This window comes from Nomia melanderi, chromosome 5 (genome assembly GCF_051020985.1).
Source record: "Nomia melanderi isolate GNS246 chromosome 5, iyNomMela1, whole genome shotgun sequence".
NCBI classification, from domain to species: Eukaryota; Metazoa; Arthropoda; class Insecta; order Hymenoptera; family Halictidae; genus Nomia; species Nomia melanderi.
In genome coordinates, this window is record NC_135003.1 from 7,063,961 (window position 1) to 7,081,523 (window position 17,563).

At 36.7% G+C, this 17,563-nt stretch overlaps 3 protein-coding genes, 1 long non-coding RNA gene and 1 other non-coding gene across 12 annotated transcripts in view; 1 reads left to right on the forward strand and 4 right to left on the reverse strand.

The window, feature by feature from the left end:
* Positions 1-2,959, reverse strand: part of PH4alphaEFB (prolyl 4-hydroxylase subunit alpha-1) — a 346,708-nt gene extending 343,749 nt beyond the window's left edge. Inside the window, exon 1 of one of the 2 annotated variants that reach the window (XM_076367922.1) lies at positions 2,812-2,959. The gene's annotated coding sequence lies outside the window, so the exon portion shown is untranslated. The remainder of the gene's footprint in view (positions 1-2,811) is intronic. The other variant, XM_031985764.2, reaches the window with a different exon arrangement.
* LOC143174551 (von Hippel-Lindau tumor suppressor homolog) overlaps positions 1-2,963 on the reverse strand; it is a 98,225-nt gene extending 95,262 nt beyond the window's left edge. Inside the window, exon 1 of the mRNA XM_076367924.1 lies at positions 2,812-2,963. The gene's annotated coding sequence lies outside the window, so the exon portion shown is untranslated. The remainder of the gene's footprint in view (positions 1-2,811) is intronic.
* TRNAY-GUA (transfer RNA tyrosine (anticodon GUA)) lies at positions 1,900-1,993 on the reverse strand. The gene is made up of 2 exons: positions 1,957-1,993; positions 1,900-1,935 (listed from the first exon to the last, which is right to left on the reverse strand). It is a non-coding gene; the product is annotated as a tRNA-Tyr (tRNA).
* A 1,486-nt stretch (positions 2,964-4,449) lies between the features above and the next one.
* Positions 4,450-17,556, forward strand: spz5 (spatzle 5 Toll-1 receptor). Of its 7 annotated transcripts, none has more exons than XM_031985629.2 (8): positions 4,450-4,582; positions 5,629-6,068; positions 9,753-9,907; positions 14,657-14,746; positions 15,130-15,306; positions 15,671-15,835; positions 16,012-16,254; positions 16,488-17,556. In XM_031985629.2, exons 2-8 carry the CDS (start codon positions 6,039-6,041, stop codon positions 16,657-16,659), a joined length of 1,032 nt encoding a protein of 343 aa, XP_031841489.1. In that variant the 5' UTR covers positions 4,450-4,582; positions 5,629-6,038; the 3' UTR covers positions 16,660-17,556. The 7 variants fall into 7 exon arrangements, with proteins under 7 accessions (XP_031841489.1, XP_031841486.1, XP_031841484.1 ...); XM_031985626.2 differs by lacking the exon at positions 4,450-4,582 and adding an exon at positions 4,594-5,009; XM_031985624.2 differs by lacking the exon at positions 4,450-4,582 and adding an exon at positions 4,594-4,986.
* Positions 10,836-11,355, reverse strand: LOC116430918 (uncharacterized). Its single transcript, XR_004235825.2, has 2 exons — positions 11,134-11,355; positions 10,836-11,050 (listed from the first exon to the last, which is right to left on the reverse strand). It is a non-coding gene; the product is annotated as an uncharacterized LOC116430918 (long non-coding RNA).
* Positions 17,557-17,563: the final 7 nt, after the last annotated feature.

Below are 17,563 nucleotides of genomic sequence, written 5' to 3' on the forward strand. Positions count from 1 at the left end.
ATTTGCGTGGACGACCGAACGCGGAAGAACGGACTTTGATGAATAGCGAGCCACTGGATTTTCCGAAGACAAAACGGTCACGTTGGAACAGCGCCATGGTACACGGGACAGAGGAATGGAAGTTTCCATTGAAGAATAATTAGGTGTATCTGTGTTCATTGTCTCGTAACAAGGTGACTGGAGACGAGAAACTAGTCAAATATGTATTCTCGGCGTTACTTGGTAAAATACATTGACATAATTTTGTGGTTCTTATATTGCGCCCTTTATCAATTAGCGAAATTATAAAGAATATTACAGTTACAAAACTGTATGTAGAAATGAAATGTTACACAGCCTTCGAAGACTCGAAAGAGTAGAAAGAGAGGATGAAAATTAAGGGGAATGCCCTTTGCCCTAATCCTCAAGGCCAACCGTTGACCTACCCTCAGAGATACAACTGGCGAGACTGGTTTGTCTCTTATTTATTAGCTTGAGGATAGCGTCACATAGAAACCTGTTTTCACTGCACGAGTTAACCCTTCGTGTGTCCACCCATTAAGGATTAGTACAGGAATGCGCATCATGGGTTTAGTCCCTACAATACTTGGTCTTGCACATTCTGAATGTAATTGTTATTCAAAATGATAATAAATAGGTAAAATAGTTGAAAATTGTTTTTCTATAATCGTAACAATGAGTTTTTATCGATTATAACAATCATCGATATATACTGTATTCTTTTCGTGATCTGTGTAAATAATTGGCTGTACCACCACTGCTGCTAAATCTGATTAACTTTCTAAAATAATTCCTACGTTTATCTTGAACAAAACTTCTTCAAAATTCGTCGAGCAACTGCAATTCGTTCATGAACACCTTATATGTACTATGGCTCGCGTACATACTCTAACTAATTGATACAGGAAACGGTTTGGACGTAATATCGGCTGATAAGACTCGTCGGTTTAGGATTGTCACCGTTCGGCCAAGATTTATGCTCCAGCGGGCAGTGTGTGCACAAAGCGCGACAGAAAGTGCCATCAAATCATCCACGGCCACAATTGCAATCGATCAGGTGTGCGTCAGGTATCACACCTTCACGGTGGAATAATTTATTGCGACCGTCCAGGGGCTGGCCAACAATATAAGCAATTTCGTGTGTACAATGCGCCCACCGGCCACCAATAAATATGAACAGAGTAGTAATAAATTACGAAGGACGATTAGAGAGGATCGACGATAAATTAACGTGAATGCGCGCGGTCTACTGTATCAGTGATATGTCTCGCGAGTGATCCCCTGGATCATATACGGAATTTATCCATTTTTCGCTCACAATTTGTTTCAGTTGTCATATCATTTTCCCTCTTTATCGCTGAGTTAATAGGGAAATAATATTTTTCACTAATTTTGTAGTGAATTAGTACTTTTTTCCTTTTATAAATAGTTTTCGTGTAATATGAATTTATTAAATCTATTGAAACATTGCATTTGGGAAATTTACTCTTGTCTGTTTACATTAAAAATAATATCCTTGATTCCCAGATTTTTATATGTATTGTGTACTATTTCCATGCCTGCGATGTGTTCTAATTCAGGGATTCTCGTTGCATGCAACGAGACTGCATTATCAACAGCCTACATTCTGATATGCAACTGCGCTTCCAGAGGGCAGCAAGTATTTGATTTGCATAGGAGAACAAAAATAATCGTTTAATGAAATTTAAATGAGAAATTGTGAAATTGGGAACGCAGAAGAAAAATTTTCATTGCTAATGTGCGACGGATGTTTCGTTATTTCATTATAAACCGGTCTTCCTTGTATTATTGCATAACATTATGCTGTAAATAGAAGGAAACTGCCAACGATGAAATGAAGGTAATAAAAAATTAATTTTGAAAAATATAAAAAAGATTTCCTTCGAGCCGGATTTGAACCAGCGACCTATGGATGTCTCTCAAGTAACGAACCAACTACAGTCCACCGCTCTACCAACTGAGCTATCGAAGGCGATGAGAGATTTCATCGCTACAGAGTAAACAGTGTACAGTTCACGCTGTAAATAAATAAAAGTCACTTGTGCATAGTAACACATGCAAATTTTACATGCACCAATTTTCATTTTTATTTTTTTCCACCTATAGATTAATTTTTACGTACATACAAATTTATAAAATTTATACTGCTCGTTAGAGCCAAAACAGATCTACAATTTTATCCGTGTATTTAATGACACTTTTCCTCCCTGTAGAGTCCAAAATTAAATAAATACTTATAAACTGGATAATTTATATTTCCATACACTTTGGCCATTTAATGGTAATAATGAAATAGAAAACTTGTTATTAAAACACAATACTTGGCATTGAAAAGATCCTACATTGAAAAAGGAAACTGCTAATAAATTACTGCTAAATTGAAAATATTAAGTTCAACGTTTAACCTTGAAGACCCTCCGGAAACAAATGAGCTTACATATAAATCCTTTTAAGGCAAATTATCGTGGAGTTTATAAATTAAATTAAATAATACATGAAGGTCGGTTCAAAAATCATTGATAAAATTACAGATCTTATATCTAATCAACAAGTTTCGAGGATTGGCGTTAAATACATCAATGGCTTGTCAATAAAGTTAGGTTGTGATTGACATCAGACTAAATGACACTTGAGGGAAACATGCATGAATTGTGAACTTTGGATCATGAAACGAATTCCAATAAAGTCAAATAAATACGCAAAGTCGAAAGAGAGTGACGACACAATGAATCATTAACACAAATAAGAAAATTCACCGATTTACTAATACATAACCTAAAAATCTCTTACCGAAAGTACACGTTGCTGTATGGCCGGAACACTTATTCGCAGCGATGTTCACCAGATCGTTAAACCAAGTTAACATTTATTACAGACTTGTACCGCCTGTGCCGAACATCTTGTTTTCACTCTAAGCACTATTGTTTACACCTTTCACAGCCCCGACACTTTTGGGAAAAAAGGTGCTCACCGAACAGCTTAAACTACGTGCAGACGTTGCGTATACTGCAATTTTCAATAAATTGTTCTGAAATACCGACACACTAAACAATGCTCGAACGTACTAGCGACATCTACGTTAACAAAGCGGTGAATACTCAAACTGCATAAGACAGCAATGTAAAATGATTACATGTTCTACAAGGTAAGTTTTCAACACAAATGGGACTGCTGTTGATAAAGTAAAGTTTCTTTAACATACCACAGATAAATAAAAAATAAAACATATATTTATAGAAAATGATTGATAAAGTATCTGATATTCCTCAAAAGAAACAATTATTCTAATCAAATGAAAATGATATAACGTAATCTTCTTTGAAACATTTATGCACTAAAATTACTTTGTGTCTCGATTTCTGTTGGTTACATTTAATAACAACTTTTATATGTGAAATCATAAGAATGTCTATCTTATACCTCGTCTTTGGTGTTGATAACCTAGAAAAGAAAAGAGAGAAATTTATCCTGCCTCTCATCGGTGTTACAGACTTGACATACGTAAACATTGCAGCTTATGGGAATTTTGTAAGAATTCGACTGTGGTAACATAGGTACATATTTTAAGTCTGCGTCGGTGTCTTAGCAACATAGACTTATTTTTCATGTTGGATGTACATTGAATTTCATGTGTTGTGCACGGATGGCGCTGCTATCACTTGGATGGATCACTTTACGATGTGTGGTAATTATGTACCAATTCATATAATGAGTTTGTAAAAAGAAATTTCGTGTTTCATTACAAAATATTATTCAATAAACTGTTTTCTATTATGTTTTAAAACTTCCATGACCTTTCTCTTTTTACGATAAAAAAGCTTTTACATTAATTGAATTTTAAAAAGAAATAGAAACTTCTTTTTTACATAAAATAATACAAAACTGTTTTAATTATCTTACTTTAAAGTTTAACGTTCCACCATTTAATGTTATATAAAAAGATATTAAATTCAGATGTTGCTAAAATAATTGCAAAATTCTACTCATCACCCTTGAAGTTTTACTCTACCCACTAGAAATAGTACCGCTTAGTAGTTATCCCTTAATTATTAATACCTGAGTAATACTTCCTTTTTTTAACTTCTTACCTTATAGTAAGAAATTAGTTTGGAATTGGAAATTTTCAATCCAACCTAATTAGATATATGTAGTGCATAAGTCCAAGTAAACGACAGTTCCCCTATTATCGATACATAATCTCTAAAGTAAATGTACATTTTCAATGAACATTAACAACGACAACGATCGCGAGGAACATCCTAATTTACGAGGTTAATTGTTTCCTTAATATGATAATTTTCGAACAATTTTCTGTCTACACAAGTAATCGAAATTAAATGAAACGGCAAGTAGTCGGCCTTCCCGTTAACACGATTCCATTGATCTGGTTCTGACGACACGTTTGAGGAAAAGGACTGTCCGACGGGTCTCGTCAACGTATAAGGTCGACCGGACAGTACTCGGACCACGGACACCAGTGAAAGTGTATCGCGGTACCCCACCCTGGGCTCCCTAGATCGGAAATCGTGCACGCGTCCACTAGGAAGGGGCATGGACGTGGGTATGGGTATAGATACAAGTGCCCACATTGCTATAGGCAAGATCGTCGCGCGTAAAATCGTGCGAGGCTAACTGTGGCAGAGCCTGGATCCACCAGGCCGTAGAAACACATACACGAGTGTCAGTGCCGGGTGACTACGGTAGCCGATGCTAGCACGTCTCTGCAATTGCCGCCGTAGAATAGTGTTTGAAACAATTCTTTTTATAACATTCATTACCACTTCTTCCTCAAAAATCGTATAAGAAAACATAAAGCCGACTTTGGTCTCCTAAGTCGTGCGTTGCTAAACGCTTACCACTGTTCAACCCTTTTGTGAAGTGCGGTTACGAAATGTGTATGCTTTCGGGTTCGAAAATGTTTTTAATTGTGATGGGGAACTAAGAAAACGTATTAAGTGTTGCTTGGTACTTAGAAATCAATTAGTCAAGTAAATTTATAAAGCCTGATGCGATAGTTGATCATGCATGGGGGTAGCTGTTCTTTCAGGGCTGCTAATGTCAATGAAGCATACTTGCTAGAAATATCATCTTAGTGTGACACGTTGGTTTGAAGTTGTGAACATAAATAGAGATTGCAAATATATTCAACCTACATTCTCCATATCTCGTTTACAGGGGTGTTAACCCTTCAAAATTTGCTATTAAGAATATTTCTAAATAGGCACTACATAGAATCACTTCAGGAAGTAAGATACAACTGATTTCACTCATTAACTTACAACTTATAATCTATTTATTATTTATAATTCGAAAGTTCCAATAATAACACACCGAAAAATAAGGCTTCCTGAAACGACCGTAACTAGAAACGTAATGAGAACTGGAAGACAATAGCTTCATGAAAATCGGTGTGTTACACTCGGGCGATGTTACCCGTTAGAAATTTTCCTCCGCGCAGATTATCAACGAGTTTTATCGAATAGCGATTGTACCAATCCTGGGTGAACAGCTACCGTGTGACATGAGTTACAGCCTTCTTTTTCGTTCCGTTGGCCGCGTAATCGCTCATCGGTGGACCATTGTTTAATTGTTTCTTAATTCACACAGTTTAGACTGTCGGGAAACCGTTCCCCGACGGAAGATTAACCGGCCGCTGGAGGAGGCGTATCGTTCTCCAGCCGTGGGGAACAATACTTGTCAACACCGGAGCGACTCGATGATCACGCGTCAGCGTTTCCGCGATCCGTCCAGTTCGCCAGGCGCATCCTCCCGCGGTTACCGGCACGCGATTCCCTGATCGGCCAAGCCGTTTGTCGCGGCAAATTCCTGCGGCAGAACTCACGCGGCGCTAATTATGTGATTTAGCCGTTACGTTTCCGTCGAGACACCTGCCCCGCGCGAGTGGTGTACGCGGTGCGATCGAAAGACGATAAGGCAAAGACGTGTACCGACGAGACAGTCCGGTCTTGCTGGAGATCATTCTCAGTGTCCACGACAGGGGACATTCTCAGCCGAAAATGAGACGCTTGTTGAGCCTGTTGGCAGTTGTAAGTAACGAATCACTTGAAAACTACTTTTACTTATGAGCCAACCCTTTAGAGACGATGCTCAATTTCCTCTTGCAGGTGAAATTCTTTTTTCTCCGTTGCAAATGTCACCAACAATTTAAGTTTTTCATACTTTTTGTGCGTATCTTTAAGTCTGGAAAGTATTGGAAATGGTAAATGTTTAGTATTAGATAATAAGACGCAAGAAACGATATGAGGATCAGTGTATGAACGTAGTCTCTGAGATGTTAGGGTACCTACCATCAAACTCTTCGAAGGGTTGATTATAATTAGTGAAACGGAAAACGTGAAAATAATTAAAGAAAACGATGTATTTGTTATTATATTACAAGTCGAAATGCATTAACATTGACCATGCTTATTTAAGATTATAGATTATAGTAATTTCCACTGATTCGTAATTTTGGTTAAAGTATAAAGAGACAAAGGAAGTCGAGATTGTAAAATAATATCGTTTTTCTGTTGTATATTTCACGAGTTAACGGGAAGCAGAAAAAACGTTCTATATTAATATGAGTGACAACTATCTAGCACCGGTCACTTGCATCACACCTTAGATAAATTGGTTCAACGATCCCGGAGATCGTAACACATATTTTTTTTCATTCAGTAACGACCGTGTAGTTGAAACAATGCTTCATCCACACACACTTCGTGTAACTAGGTTAAACCTCTTTTTCAATTGTAATTACACCGAAAAAAAATTGTTCAAATAAAAAGCTAGATGGTATTTACTTATTTTATCAAATTCTAGCAATTATTATTTTACAGTGGATACAATCTGTCGTAGTTATACATAAAAAGTATTATTTTCATAATTAGTCAAACTTGATAGTCGATGCAATCTATTGTAAAAAAATTCTATCTTAACAAAATCTATTGTAACTTCACAAAATTTTATAACCTCAACGAGACATTCAAAAGTAATAGACGTTCTTTCATCTTTAACCTCATTAAAGTTAAAATGTAGAGCTGAAAAATGAAAAGTCAACGTGGTCAAAGCAAAAAATTACAGAGGAATCACTCTCTATTAAAATGAAGTTTTTATCTAATCGGTAGTAGCTTGGTAACGAATTGGGGAAACATAAAAAGTCCATTACGAGGAAACTAACCGACAAAATGGCGAATCAAACGTTTCGAATCCTGGACGGTTGCTTCAAGTCTCGTCTTGTTGCCGCAATGCGAGGACCGCGACACGCGAAAAGGAGACTGCGTACAATTTTAAGGAAACGTCTAAACGTCGTTTCCAATTCGTAACTCTGCGAGGCTGTCTAACGTTCGTGCGTGAAAGTGTAACTACCTGCGGGCGCGTGTCCGTACGGAGAGACACACGTTTCACGACCGCTTACGCGATGATCCGCGTAACGTCACGACCGATCTTTGCGAGACGAATAGTTTCGTGCAGCGTGAAAGCCTCGCTCGTGTAACGACTAGTAATATAACATGTAAGATCGTCTGTGTTTTGTAACGACCGTGCAAAACGCTCGCCGATTCCGAACTGTGCAGCTTGTAACGCTCGTAATTGATCCTTTCAATAATAAAGAAACATATAGATCTCATGGAATGTATGAAAATTCCTCATATAAAATAATCCCTTTTAGACTGCGGATTTCTATGCATTTATGGAAAATTTGAGAGTGCAAAAGTGTACAAAATGCACATGGCAGATCCGAAAGAATATATAAAACTTTTATAGCATTTACGAGGAAAAATATATTCATAATTCTGTTTCTCTAATTATGTTCTTAAAAATTTATTAATAATCGCAATTGTTATTGTCGTTTCATTGTTATCCACTTATTAGAAACTTAGTGTTTTAAACTGAAATTGTATATTTTGAAATTTTACGTATGTATGTTACTATTCTGCAAGAATTTTCGTTGGGAATAGGCAACTCGACTGCTCGAGTGATCGTTTATTTACCATGCCTTTTTTCAGAAATAATGTTCGCGGTAAATTAAACACGGTTCTTCTGAACGATTGGATACGCAAAGATTCACATCGTAGATGAAATTTACTTTGCAACATAGCAACTGTGTTACTCAAATATGATTGATGCAATTTTCGCTTGAAAGTGAAACATTTGATTTCGAGCGTGAAATACGGAAATTTGACTTTCCGAAAGTATTTTTGAACGGAGTACTTCATGTTGGGTCGTGAATTTCTCTAGGGAGAACCAGTTTAAAGTATTTTTAGGTTTTCGCCTTTGTTTATGTAGAATTTGTGGTTTCCCTTAAAGGATGACATAACGGGGAAAATGGTTTAGACTATGCTTAGCAATTTTAACGGGGAATTTCTTAATAAATTTGCAGAACATCATTTATGTTGAACGAAGACGTCACTTTTGTTCGAGAGAGATAAAAAGATACTAAGATACTTAGTATTATCAAAATTACAAATGCCTTACACTTTTTAAAATCCATAAAAATCACATTCTGCTAATAATTTTGATGAAAGCAATTGTACGTTTGGAATGTACAAATTCGGGCATAGATCAAAGTAGATTCCGTTCACATTTCTGTTGTTAATATTTTAACAGTAATGGGGTTGCATCACATCGTTTCACGAATCATCAGAATGAAAGTGGTTTCTCTGTACTCGACTGATTTCCGTCGTGATCTGGTGATCGATGAAACGCGGTGCCGCCGGCTGTGTCATACGGATGAGTCAATTGAAAGTGGCATAAGAAAGCAGTTAAACGCCACTGCACCAGGATATTACGTCAGAGTTAAATCCGTGTTAACGACCGAGGTCAGATAACGATCGCTCGTTTCAAAATTTCAGATTCAAAAATAGGCTGATGAGAATAGATTCGTGAATGATGGCTAATTCTAATACGGCATTCATCTCGATAACTCACAACAAGCATGGTTTACCATGTGTTTCGCGATTGTAATCACGATTAATAATGAGATTGATTACGCAACATCATAGGAACATGTAATTTTTATGAAACAATGTTAAGGGGCGATGTATCGAGGTATGAAATAACTCTTTTTGCAGATTTTCCAATCAAATATCTCTGAATGGAAATATTTGGTAAATCTGAATCTAATCTAAAACTCGCTGAATGCAATAATTACTTGTTAAAGAAAGTGAAAGCCGGTGAAGCTTACATAATGTTCGAGTATATATGAATTTTTTCTGTAACTCTCTTCGCCATCTTGGCAAAGGATAAAGATAAAGGATGAACCCAATTTACATAATGCATTAATTGAAGAGATGAAACTTTAGCTTTTTGATTGATTGACGTAGAAAAGAAAAACAATTCTGTATATTTTTATTTAATTTTATAAAAAGATTTGTTGTATTCGAGGAATGCCACGCGTCGACAAATTTATTTCAATGAACTATGATTCATTCAGATTCCGCAACTGACCAGAGATTTCTCCTAATAATTTTTATAGAAATTTTATAAGCACAACGCTCTAATTACGTCTATCGCTGCAATCTTTTTGCGCCGATGTTGTATGCAAATACTGTTCGTGTTCTTCGCCCGATTATGGTAAAACAAACTGTTTGAAAATTCAATTATTCGCTCTCCTAATTGAATAGCTACAGTTCATTTCTGAAATAAAATTCCAAAATTTTTTGAAATGCATTATTATCATAATTCGTTGTGAAAACATTTGTTTCCCATCAATAATGTCGATATGATTTCAGATATCCTTGGGGAACACGCATAGTCAGCCTTGCATCGAGTACGGGTGTCCAGGACGACCGCAATTCGAGACCTTTGTTCCTGCGCCGCCGGGACACACTCCTAATTGCGCGAAGCCGGGGCAAACGTTCTGCGAGAATGTCGACCACTACCCCCGGTACGAAACTCAATTTGTGTAATAAACTTTAGCTTTAAAAATGATAAATTTTAAAAAGGCACATTTTAGTTTGGAAACAGATAAGTTTGAATTTAAAAAAAGATAGGTTTCAATTTCAAAAAAGATAAATTGTAGTTTCAGAGAAGATAAATTTTAGTTTCAAAAAGGATTAAATTAATTGGATGAATTACAGTTGTAATTATTCAGCATGCGAAGGTTGAAGAGTGTAACAAATCGAAAACAAAATAATAACTGATACCAGATTCTTGTTACACAGAGTTCGACGTCCCAGAAAGACCAGACGACCTTCATCGAAGGCGTCTAGAGCCATTTAAAGGTCGATTAATTAAGAAAAAAGAATTATACAAAAAGATCAACGCATCGGGAACTTCAAGGATTCTTTCTTTTTCCTTAAAATGTCAAGGTCGAGTGGCAATCGTAGAGTTTCCAGTTATCGCAAATTAAATGCTTCAGTTTATAAAGAATATAAAGCAAAGAGGGAGGAATTTATAAAGTTACCACAACCTGTAATTGGTAAATTATAAAACTTAAGGTACTCAAATTTGAAATACATTGACAAGAAATTATTCAGACACAGAAAATTCGAAGGGTTTACTGGCAGCTCGGAGACCCACTTCCGGTATTACGTTACGTCCTCGATCGAACTCTATTCCGAACCAGCAAAACGGAGCGTGCGACATCCAAGATATCATTCAGAGCAATTTCGTGATCGCGATTCCGGGACTTTCCCTTCCTGAAATTTGTCTCGGCACGTACGAACTGATTTGTATGCGGACATGTCACCGCCAACGCCATTGGGAATGTTAATGGCAGGATAGCGAGTGATCTGTATTTTTATAAATTCTCCAGAGCCAATTTTTTGGAAACTTCTCGAACTGACATGACGTCTCCGGTTTCGATACACTAGTTTGTAATTTACATATTTTTTATTTCCGTAGTTTCGATTTACAAGTTTGTCATTTACTTATCCTTTATTTCCCTCGTTTCAATATACTAATTTATCATTTACTAATCTTTTATTTCCTAGTTTCGATTCACAAATTTTCATTCTTCATTTTTTATTATATATTTTTTATCCCTCAGACACTTAACGTTGCCAATGATGTATACCCCACTGGCACACTGTTACAAAATTAATCCCGTTTGTAAATTATTTTGAAAAAATACATTCGCATTGTTATTCATAATGCAGCGTTAATACCAACCTGGTTTAATATTAACTCCGTTTTCAACTCCATTGAGACAGACTCGAGCAAATTTCTAAGTAATAAATTATCGAACGAATCAACGTAACAATTCGACGTACACGATGAATGGTATCACTTTTTTCAATTGCTCTGTTCGGCGGCTCCGTGAACGGACAATACACGCGACCGACACCTTGGAACGATAGCGTTTCATTCTCCCGTGACTGTTAACAGCCGGTATTATCATGCAAATGCGCGATAATAAATCTGACATCATAGATCCGCGATGCGGTACGCACGCGTATTGTCTACGCGTAAGTAGCACACCGAATCTTTTCCAGTAATTATGTAAAATCTGTTGAATCACTGTTACCCTTTTTCTTATAATTGTCGTTTTTCTAGGAAAAATTGTATCGAATACAAGCGAGTCTTAAATGTGTAACGAACATTTTGAAAGATAAAAGAAGACTAACAATAGGCGATTCTTCTATTTAACATTCAATTCGACGAATCCTGTCATCGAAGAAATAACTTCAATGTGATTTTTATAAGATATTTAGACTATATTCATATAAATAAATGTAGTTAATTCATTATAATAATCCAGAAGCAACCTGAATCATTTAAATGCACTATACTTTTTTGTACATTAAAAGACTACCATTATATACTTTCCTTACTCGCAGCATATCTACCAATTGTTCTACGTGGGAGGAGTTCTTGGATTGATGCTGAAGTTTGACCTTATAGATACACTAATTTATTCAACATTGATTCATTTCGTAACGCGTTACACATAATCCGGACTCGGTTTCTTCAAATCCGGACACATAGAAAAGTCAAATTCTAATGATTCCATACTCATTTGTTAGAAAAAGGATCAATAAATAAGATCTTACGTGCATCGGTGACATAAACATTTGTTCAATTCGATTCACAAACTGTTGGTCCATTGCAAATTTTATATTTCTCTTGTAAAATAATAATAACGTATGACTATCGCAATGAATGTTTTCAGTTCGATTAAGATCGCGCGGAAAAGTTGTTAAAAAGTTTCCTCATTAACTTTTTGAAACATCCTGTACATTTTCCTTCCACAAGGCCCGAAAGCGTTCATCGGTTACGTAAAAACGAATGGCGACCTGGATAAGGTTGTTACGTCGGTTCCGATACGGTTAATTCCTTAATCATCGTAGCATGACCGTGGCCTTGAAGCGGTCATGCCCTGCTAGATAATTATCGGAACCGTTGCGATCGATAATCCTGCCATTCGATATACCATCGATCCATGGAACACGAGAGATTTATCATTGTACACGATCTTTGCACAGCATTCATGGATTTCCATTTCCATTTCCGTCTTGCTTGTCAGGTAAGGAGAGGTAAAGAGGAATACACATGAACATTTTCTATTCATTTTAGAGACTTTCGATTAAAGATTCTAAATCAGCTGTTTTTCACCCGTTAAATTGATATTTTCACTATTTAGTTATTAAGCCATCGATATTGGAACACCACGCAGAAACAACTTTATTGAAGACACATCGATTCGTTCTTTACTTTATGGTGCACGTGCAAAGTGACCTTCGTTGGCCTTACACGGTATAATACTATCATTACCAATGCAATGGCTTATCATTAACTATCGCATTGCGTTCGAACACTCCCACCTGATTTATAACTCTCGCACAGACGATGTTTGTGCATTCCTGCATCTCTTCAAATGTTTATAGGTAAACATATCCTCCGCTTCGAAATTGCTTGCTGTAAATTGTACTATAATTTGAAGTAATTTAGAAATGCAAAGGCTTTCCCTCAGAGCCTCACAGTCAATCGTACATAAACACATAGGGCAGAGCTAAAATGTTTCGAGTCTTCCAAACAGAATTCAGGATTCAAGTAAATTATTAACAAGTTTGTCTTTGAGGATTTGGATTTGTACTCGTGTTGTCTATCGCCTTGCGGCAGTCGTAATGTTTTAGTCCGAGATAGTTTTCTCGATCGTGTTAAATTCCTTCTCTAGAAACTTGTATCGCCAGTCTCTATTATATTTCCTGGACATTCAAACCGGAAAATTGAAAAGTAGAATTTTAAACCACACGTACAATATTCCCAATAATAGTTATGACTTTTTGGGTTCTTCATAATCGCTTCTTCGGAACCGATATATAACAGTTTCAAACAGTTACCTTCAGAACCTTTTCAATCTCTGATTAAAACGCTAACTGTTCAAGCTAAATTACAGGAGAAGAAATTGAAAAGTGTCATTAACCCGTTAACGAAGTGCATGCTCGTCAAGCGCATGGCAAATGCACCTGTAATATATTCTAACGAAAAACTAAAGTAAAATGAAGGAAAATTACATGTTTACCTGAAAAAATAAATAATTTCTTCGTTGAAAGAATGATTATCATTTTGAGCTTTTAAAATGACGTGTATGCTCGTCAAACGTGGTTAACTGGTTAAAATCAAACGGTACCAGTAGAATGCGTGGAGGTACCGTTCGAGGATATTCGAGGTCAATCAGTGACCTCCGGTTTTCGTCTGTTCCTGATTCCGCTTCTATTCGAAAGTCAGCCTGCTTTGATATTCCCCGGGACTGGAAACGATGTGTGATCGGGATGCAACCTGCGCGATCATTGGAATAGCGGCGACGAGACCGATGAAACAGCTTTTAGGCGTGGACCATGAATTATACATCGTGACGGATCTCTAGCCCGGCGTCTTTCACCGTTGCCGGTGAAAGTTCTTCGAGATTCATCGTGTACGAAAATTAGTGGGCGTGTTTGCCCGGGCAGTTCGCGTGTCTCCGCGCGAAATTCTAGGTCGACCGACAATTGATTTGGGTTCCCCGATAGATAACACCTTCGGTACACATTGATGGCTGTTCATCGATTGACTCGAAGCTGTTAAGAAGAGAAAACTGGTGCCTAAATCATCGTCGGATTCAGTGAAGTATTAAAATGACAATGAATGTCGCATTTACCGCACATAACGGGACAGAAATGTTTGTAGCTCTAAAGTTCAGGCGTTACGTAGCCATAATTAAATCAATGCAGCTTCACATGCTCTCGGTAGCCTCCTCTTTTTATTGTTCTCTCGTAAAAAAAAGTTTAAACAAAGCATAAATTTACTTTTTACAGTGTACATGTGATAAACCGTTTCAAAACACGGGACAACTCTGACGGTTAGCTGTTCTCCAATTTTTTCACTTGAAGCCTCGAAACATTTATGTCTCGGGATTGTGGTTTTAAATAGACAAACATAGTTGCGGAACGGTTAAAGAACACGTGAAAAGTCAAGTAACTTTTTATTCGGCTGGAAAACATATTGTTAAAGTCGTGTCAGAGGGTCATGCACGACTCTCAGGCTGTCCGATCATGGCAAATGTCGCGACTAATTTGCATCTCGCAGTCATAGGTCCCATATTATACCGACGATACAACAAAGAAAGTATGATTGCAGTTTTTTTATTGACATATTGCTCAGTTTCGATTTGTGTCGACCGCTTGTTGAACGGAGTTCTTTTCTCATGTTGCAGGCAGCTGATCAAGTTTCTCGTTGACAAATGCAGCTTCGATTTCATCTCCGCGTTGAGGGACGAGTCCAAAGACGAATTCAACGTTCACTGGTAGATCGTAGTAGATACACGATAATTTATTTTCGATTTATTCACGAAAACTAATGTAACAACTCTTGCGTTTGATAGCAACATAATGTATATAACATTCATAAATCTCTGTATGTGCACAAGAAATCACATTCGAATCTTAGGTGTTAAATAGTCATTTGTCGTTTTTGTCTCTTCGAGTAAAACATTTTTTAACAGTAGCAAAACAGTGCAATTATAATACGCAATTTTTATTTTAAAAGTTCAAATGTCTTTGAGTAAGAAGTAAGCTGAACTTATCGTACAAAAAGAATTTCTACTAGCATTTATTAAAAAATCGAGTACCATTAAGATTGTTACCGTCGCGATGATTTTCTCCAAACTTCACGTTGAAATCGTTCAAGGTCAAGGAAACTCTGTTCAAGGCCAATTCCGGATTATACCGAGGGCTACAATTACGCCCAACGGGGGCAGCCGCAATTGCACTCGCACCCGTTACCATTCTTGCCGTCTCAGTATCCGCTACGGGGGCAGCCGAGTTTAATTTATGGAGCGCCATCGAACGACACTCAACAAAATGGGTAATTCAAATGCTAATTCGATCGTGTTGCATCAGTCAATCCAGGCTTTGTTCTTGCATGTCGCCATGCTTAATACTTTCATACGCAATGATCTAGATTGACCACTTTTCACAGTGTAACCATTGTTTGTACCACGTGTTAATTATATTTTTCGATTCATTCGCTAATATAGGAACTCCTTGAACGCTTGAATTTAACAGAATCGTAAAGTTTACTAGCAGTATAACTAACAATTGAAATTATTACTGAACTGCGAACTGTTATGCGAATCCACGGTGTTATGATTATAGTTAATAACTACAAAATTCGAATATAGTTGAGTTTTATTTGCTGCATTAATAGTATTATTATTACTTGTGACTAGTTACAGGTATAATACACCCAATCGGGCACATGGAAATCCATTTCTAAACGATGGGACGAATATTAAGTATCATCCAGATAACAGCCATACCACCGATCGACCCTTCTATCCACAGACACACTCCTTAAATTCATTCGGACAGGGTCGGCCATGGTGGACGGCTAGGTAACTATCACAGACGTATTGATACCACTTAATGCAATCTATTACCGAATATGTTTCCCTTTATTAATTATCCAATTAACATATCACGATCACAGAATTTCATTCTTAACTGGCCAGATTCGACGGAATACCCTGAGCAGACGATGACCACATTGATTTTCGTTTGTTTTATTTAGATACACACGGGATAGCAAAACTGCACCCCGAACTGCATACGAGAATCCATTGCTCAGGTACAGCAAATTGTCTAAAGAACGCCAGAAAAGGCAGTCTAATAATCCCGAAACTATTCATCTTTGTCCAACCGTGGCAAAATACATTTCGCCAAGGGCAGCATTGAATAATCAAGGAAACTGGATGTACGTAGTTAATCTTCCAGATGACAAATATTCGCAAGTAGTAAGAAGCGAGACATGCATGTGAGTAATTCAAACTGATATATAAATATTCGTAGAGACTTAGACCAAAATAATTTAGAATTGAGGAACACGCGTTGGAGTGTATGAAATCCGATATATTTCAGTCAGACATTAATTTGAATTGATCGATTTGAAACTTTAAATCTCGAATTAATATTGTTTCAGGTCCAGTTCTATATTACAATGTTAACAGTTTAAATGAATGAAATGTTGATTTTTCGTTATTTTTTCAGGGAAACCGTATGCAACGGTATTTGTTCATTACCAACGGGTTATACAAGCAAATGTGAGCAACTGTACGTGCAGAAGAGGCTAGTAGCGTTAAAAGGAAACGGAAATGAACTGTACAACGACTTATTCTGGTTTCCTCACGGTTGCTCCTGTCAGATCATGCTTAATTACTGAAAAGTGATTTTGTCATCGAAGATTACTTTAAGCCGAAACTGAAAGTCGATTTGTGACACAGTATTATGGACTTCCTGTAATCTATCGTGAGGAATGAATTATAGAGAAACGATTAAGAATGTAAATCTTGAAATCGTTTGAAAAAATCAACATACATGACTTAAGAACAATAACAGAAAATCTCTTCTCAGTTCCTGCACTAAAAATGCTTGAACTTGGGGAACACACATTTGGAGAATTTAGAAATCGTATAATTAAAGTCATTTGCTACTTATTTATTGGTACTTCAATCATCATATGTCCATTTAGTTACCTTTTCTATTTTAGAATAGTTGACCTATCATCTAGAAATACTTGGCATAATGTAATTATTACAATTTGTATTGAGAAACAAGTTAATAGGAGACTTTTAATTACACTATACTAATAGTACGTAAAGTTAATGGTTCAAAAGCAGTTTGAATATTCAACCATCGATATTTTCAAACAAGTCTTTCATAGATACCATTGTAACTAGAACTTAATACCTTTACAATTCATTAACATAGCTTATAAATTATGTATTCTCAGTGAACCCATCAACAGAATAAACAGAGACTGTTAGACCCTAGAAGAACTCCTTATCATTTTAACGCCATGCCCAGTGCTAAAATCATTACGAAGAAGCAATACGCGATCATGTATACATTTTTCTCACTACTATTGAAACCAGCCGTTCTTTTACAATTTCCGACGCGTCGAATTAAAGCTGAAAGTATCTACTTTAAGCCGGTATCGGTTTCGATTATATGGAATAACGAGAATATATTGAAAAATGCGATGGAGCATCAAAGGTGACCAAGGCTAAAATTAAACCCCTGGATATGGGCAAATTTTTTAATTGACAAACTGAAGTTCAGAGTCT

What these genes read in the sequence shown, in the direction of transcription:
- spz5 (XM_031985629.2), top strand. Translation starts at nt 6,039, where the DNA reads ATGAGACGCTTGTTGAGCCTGTTGGCAGTT. An exon ending in AACGACACTCAACAAAATGG is followed by an intron (nt 15,307 to 15,670) that starts GTAATTCAAATG and finishes ACTTGTGACTAG; the next exon opens with TTACAGGTATAATACACCCA. An exon ending in GTAAGAAGCGAGACATGCAT is followed by an intron (nt 16,255 to 16,487) that starts GTGAGTAATTCA and finishes TTATTTTTTCAG; the next exon opens with GGAAACCGTATGCAACGGTA.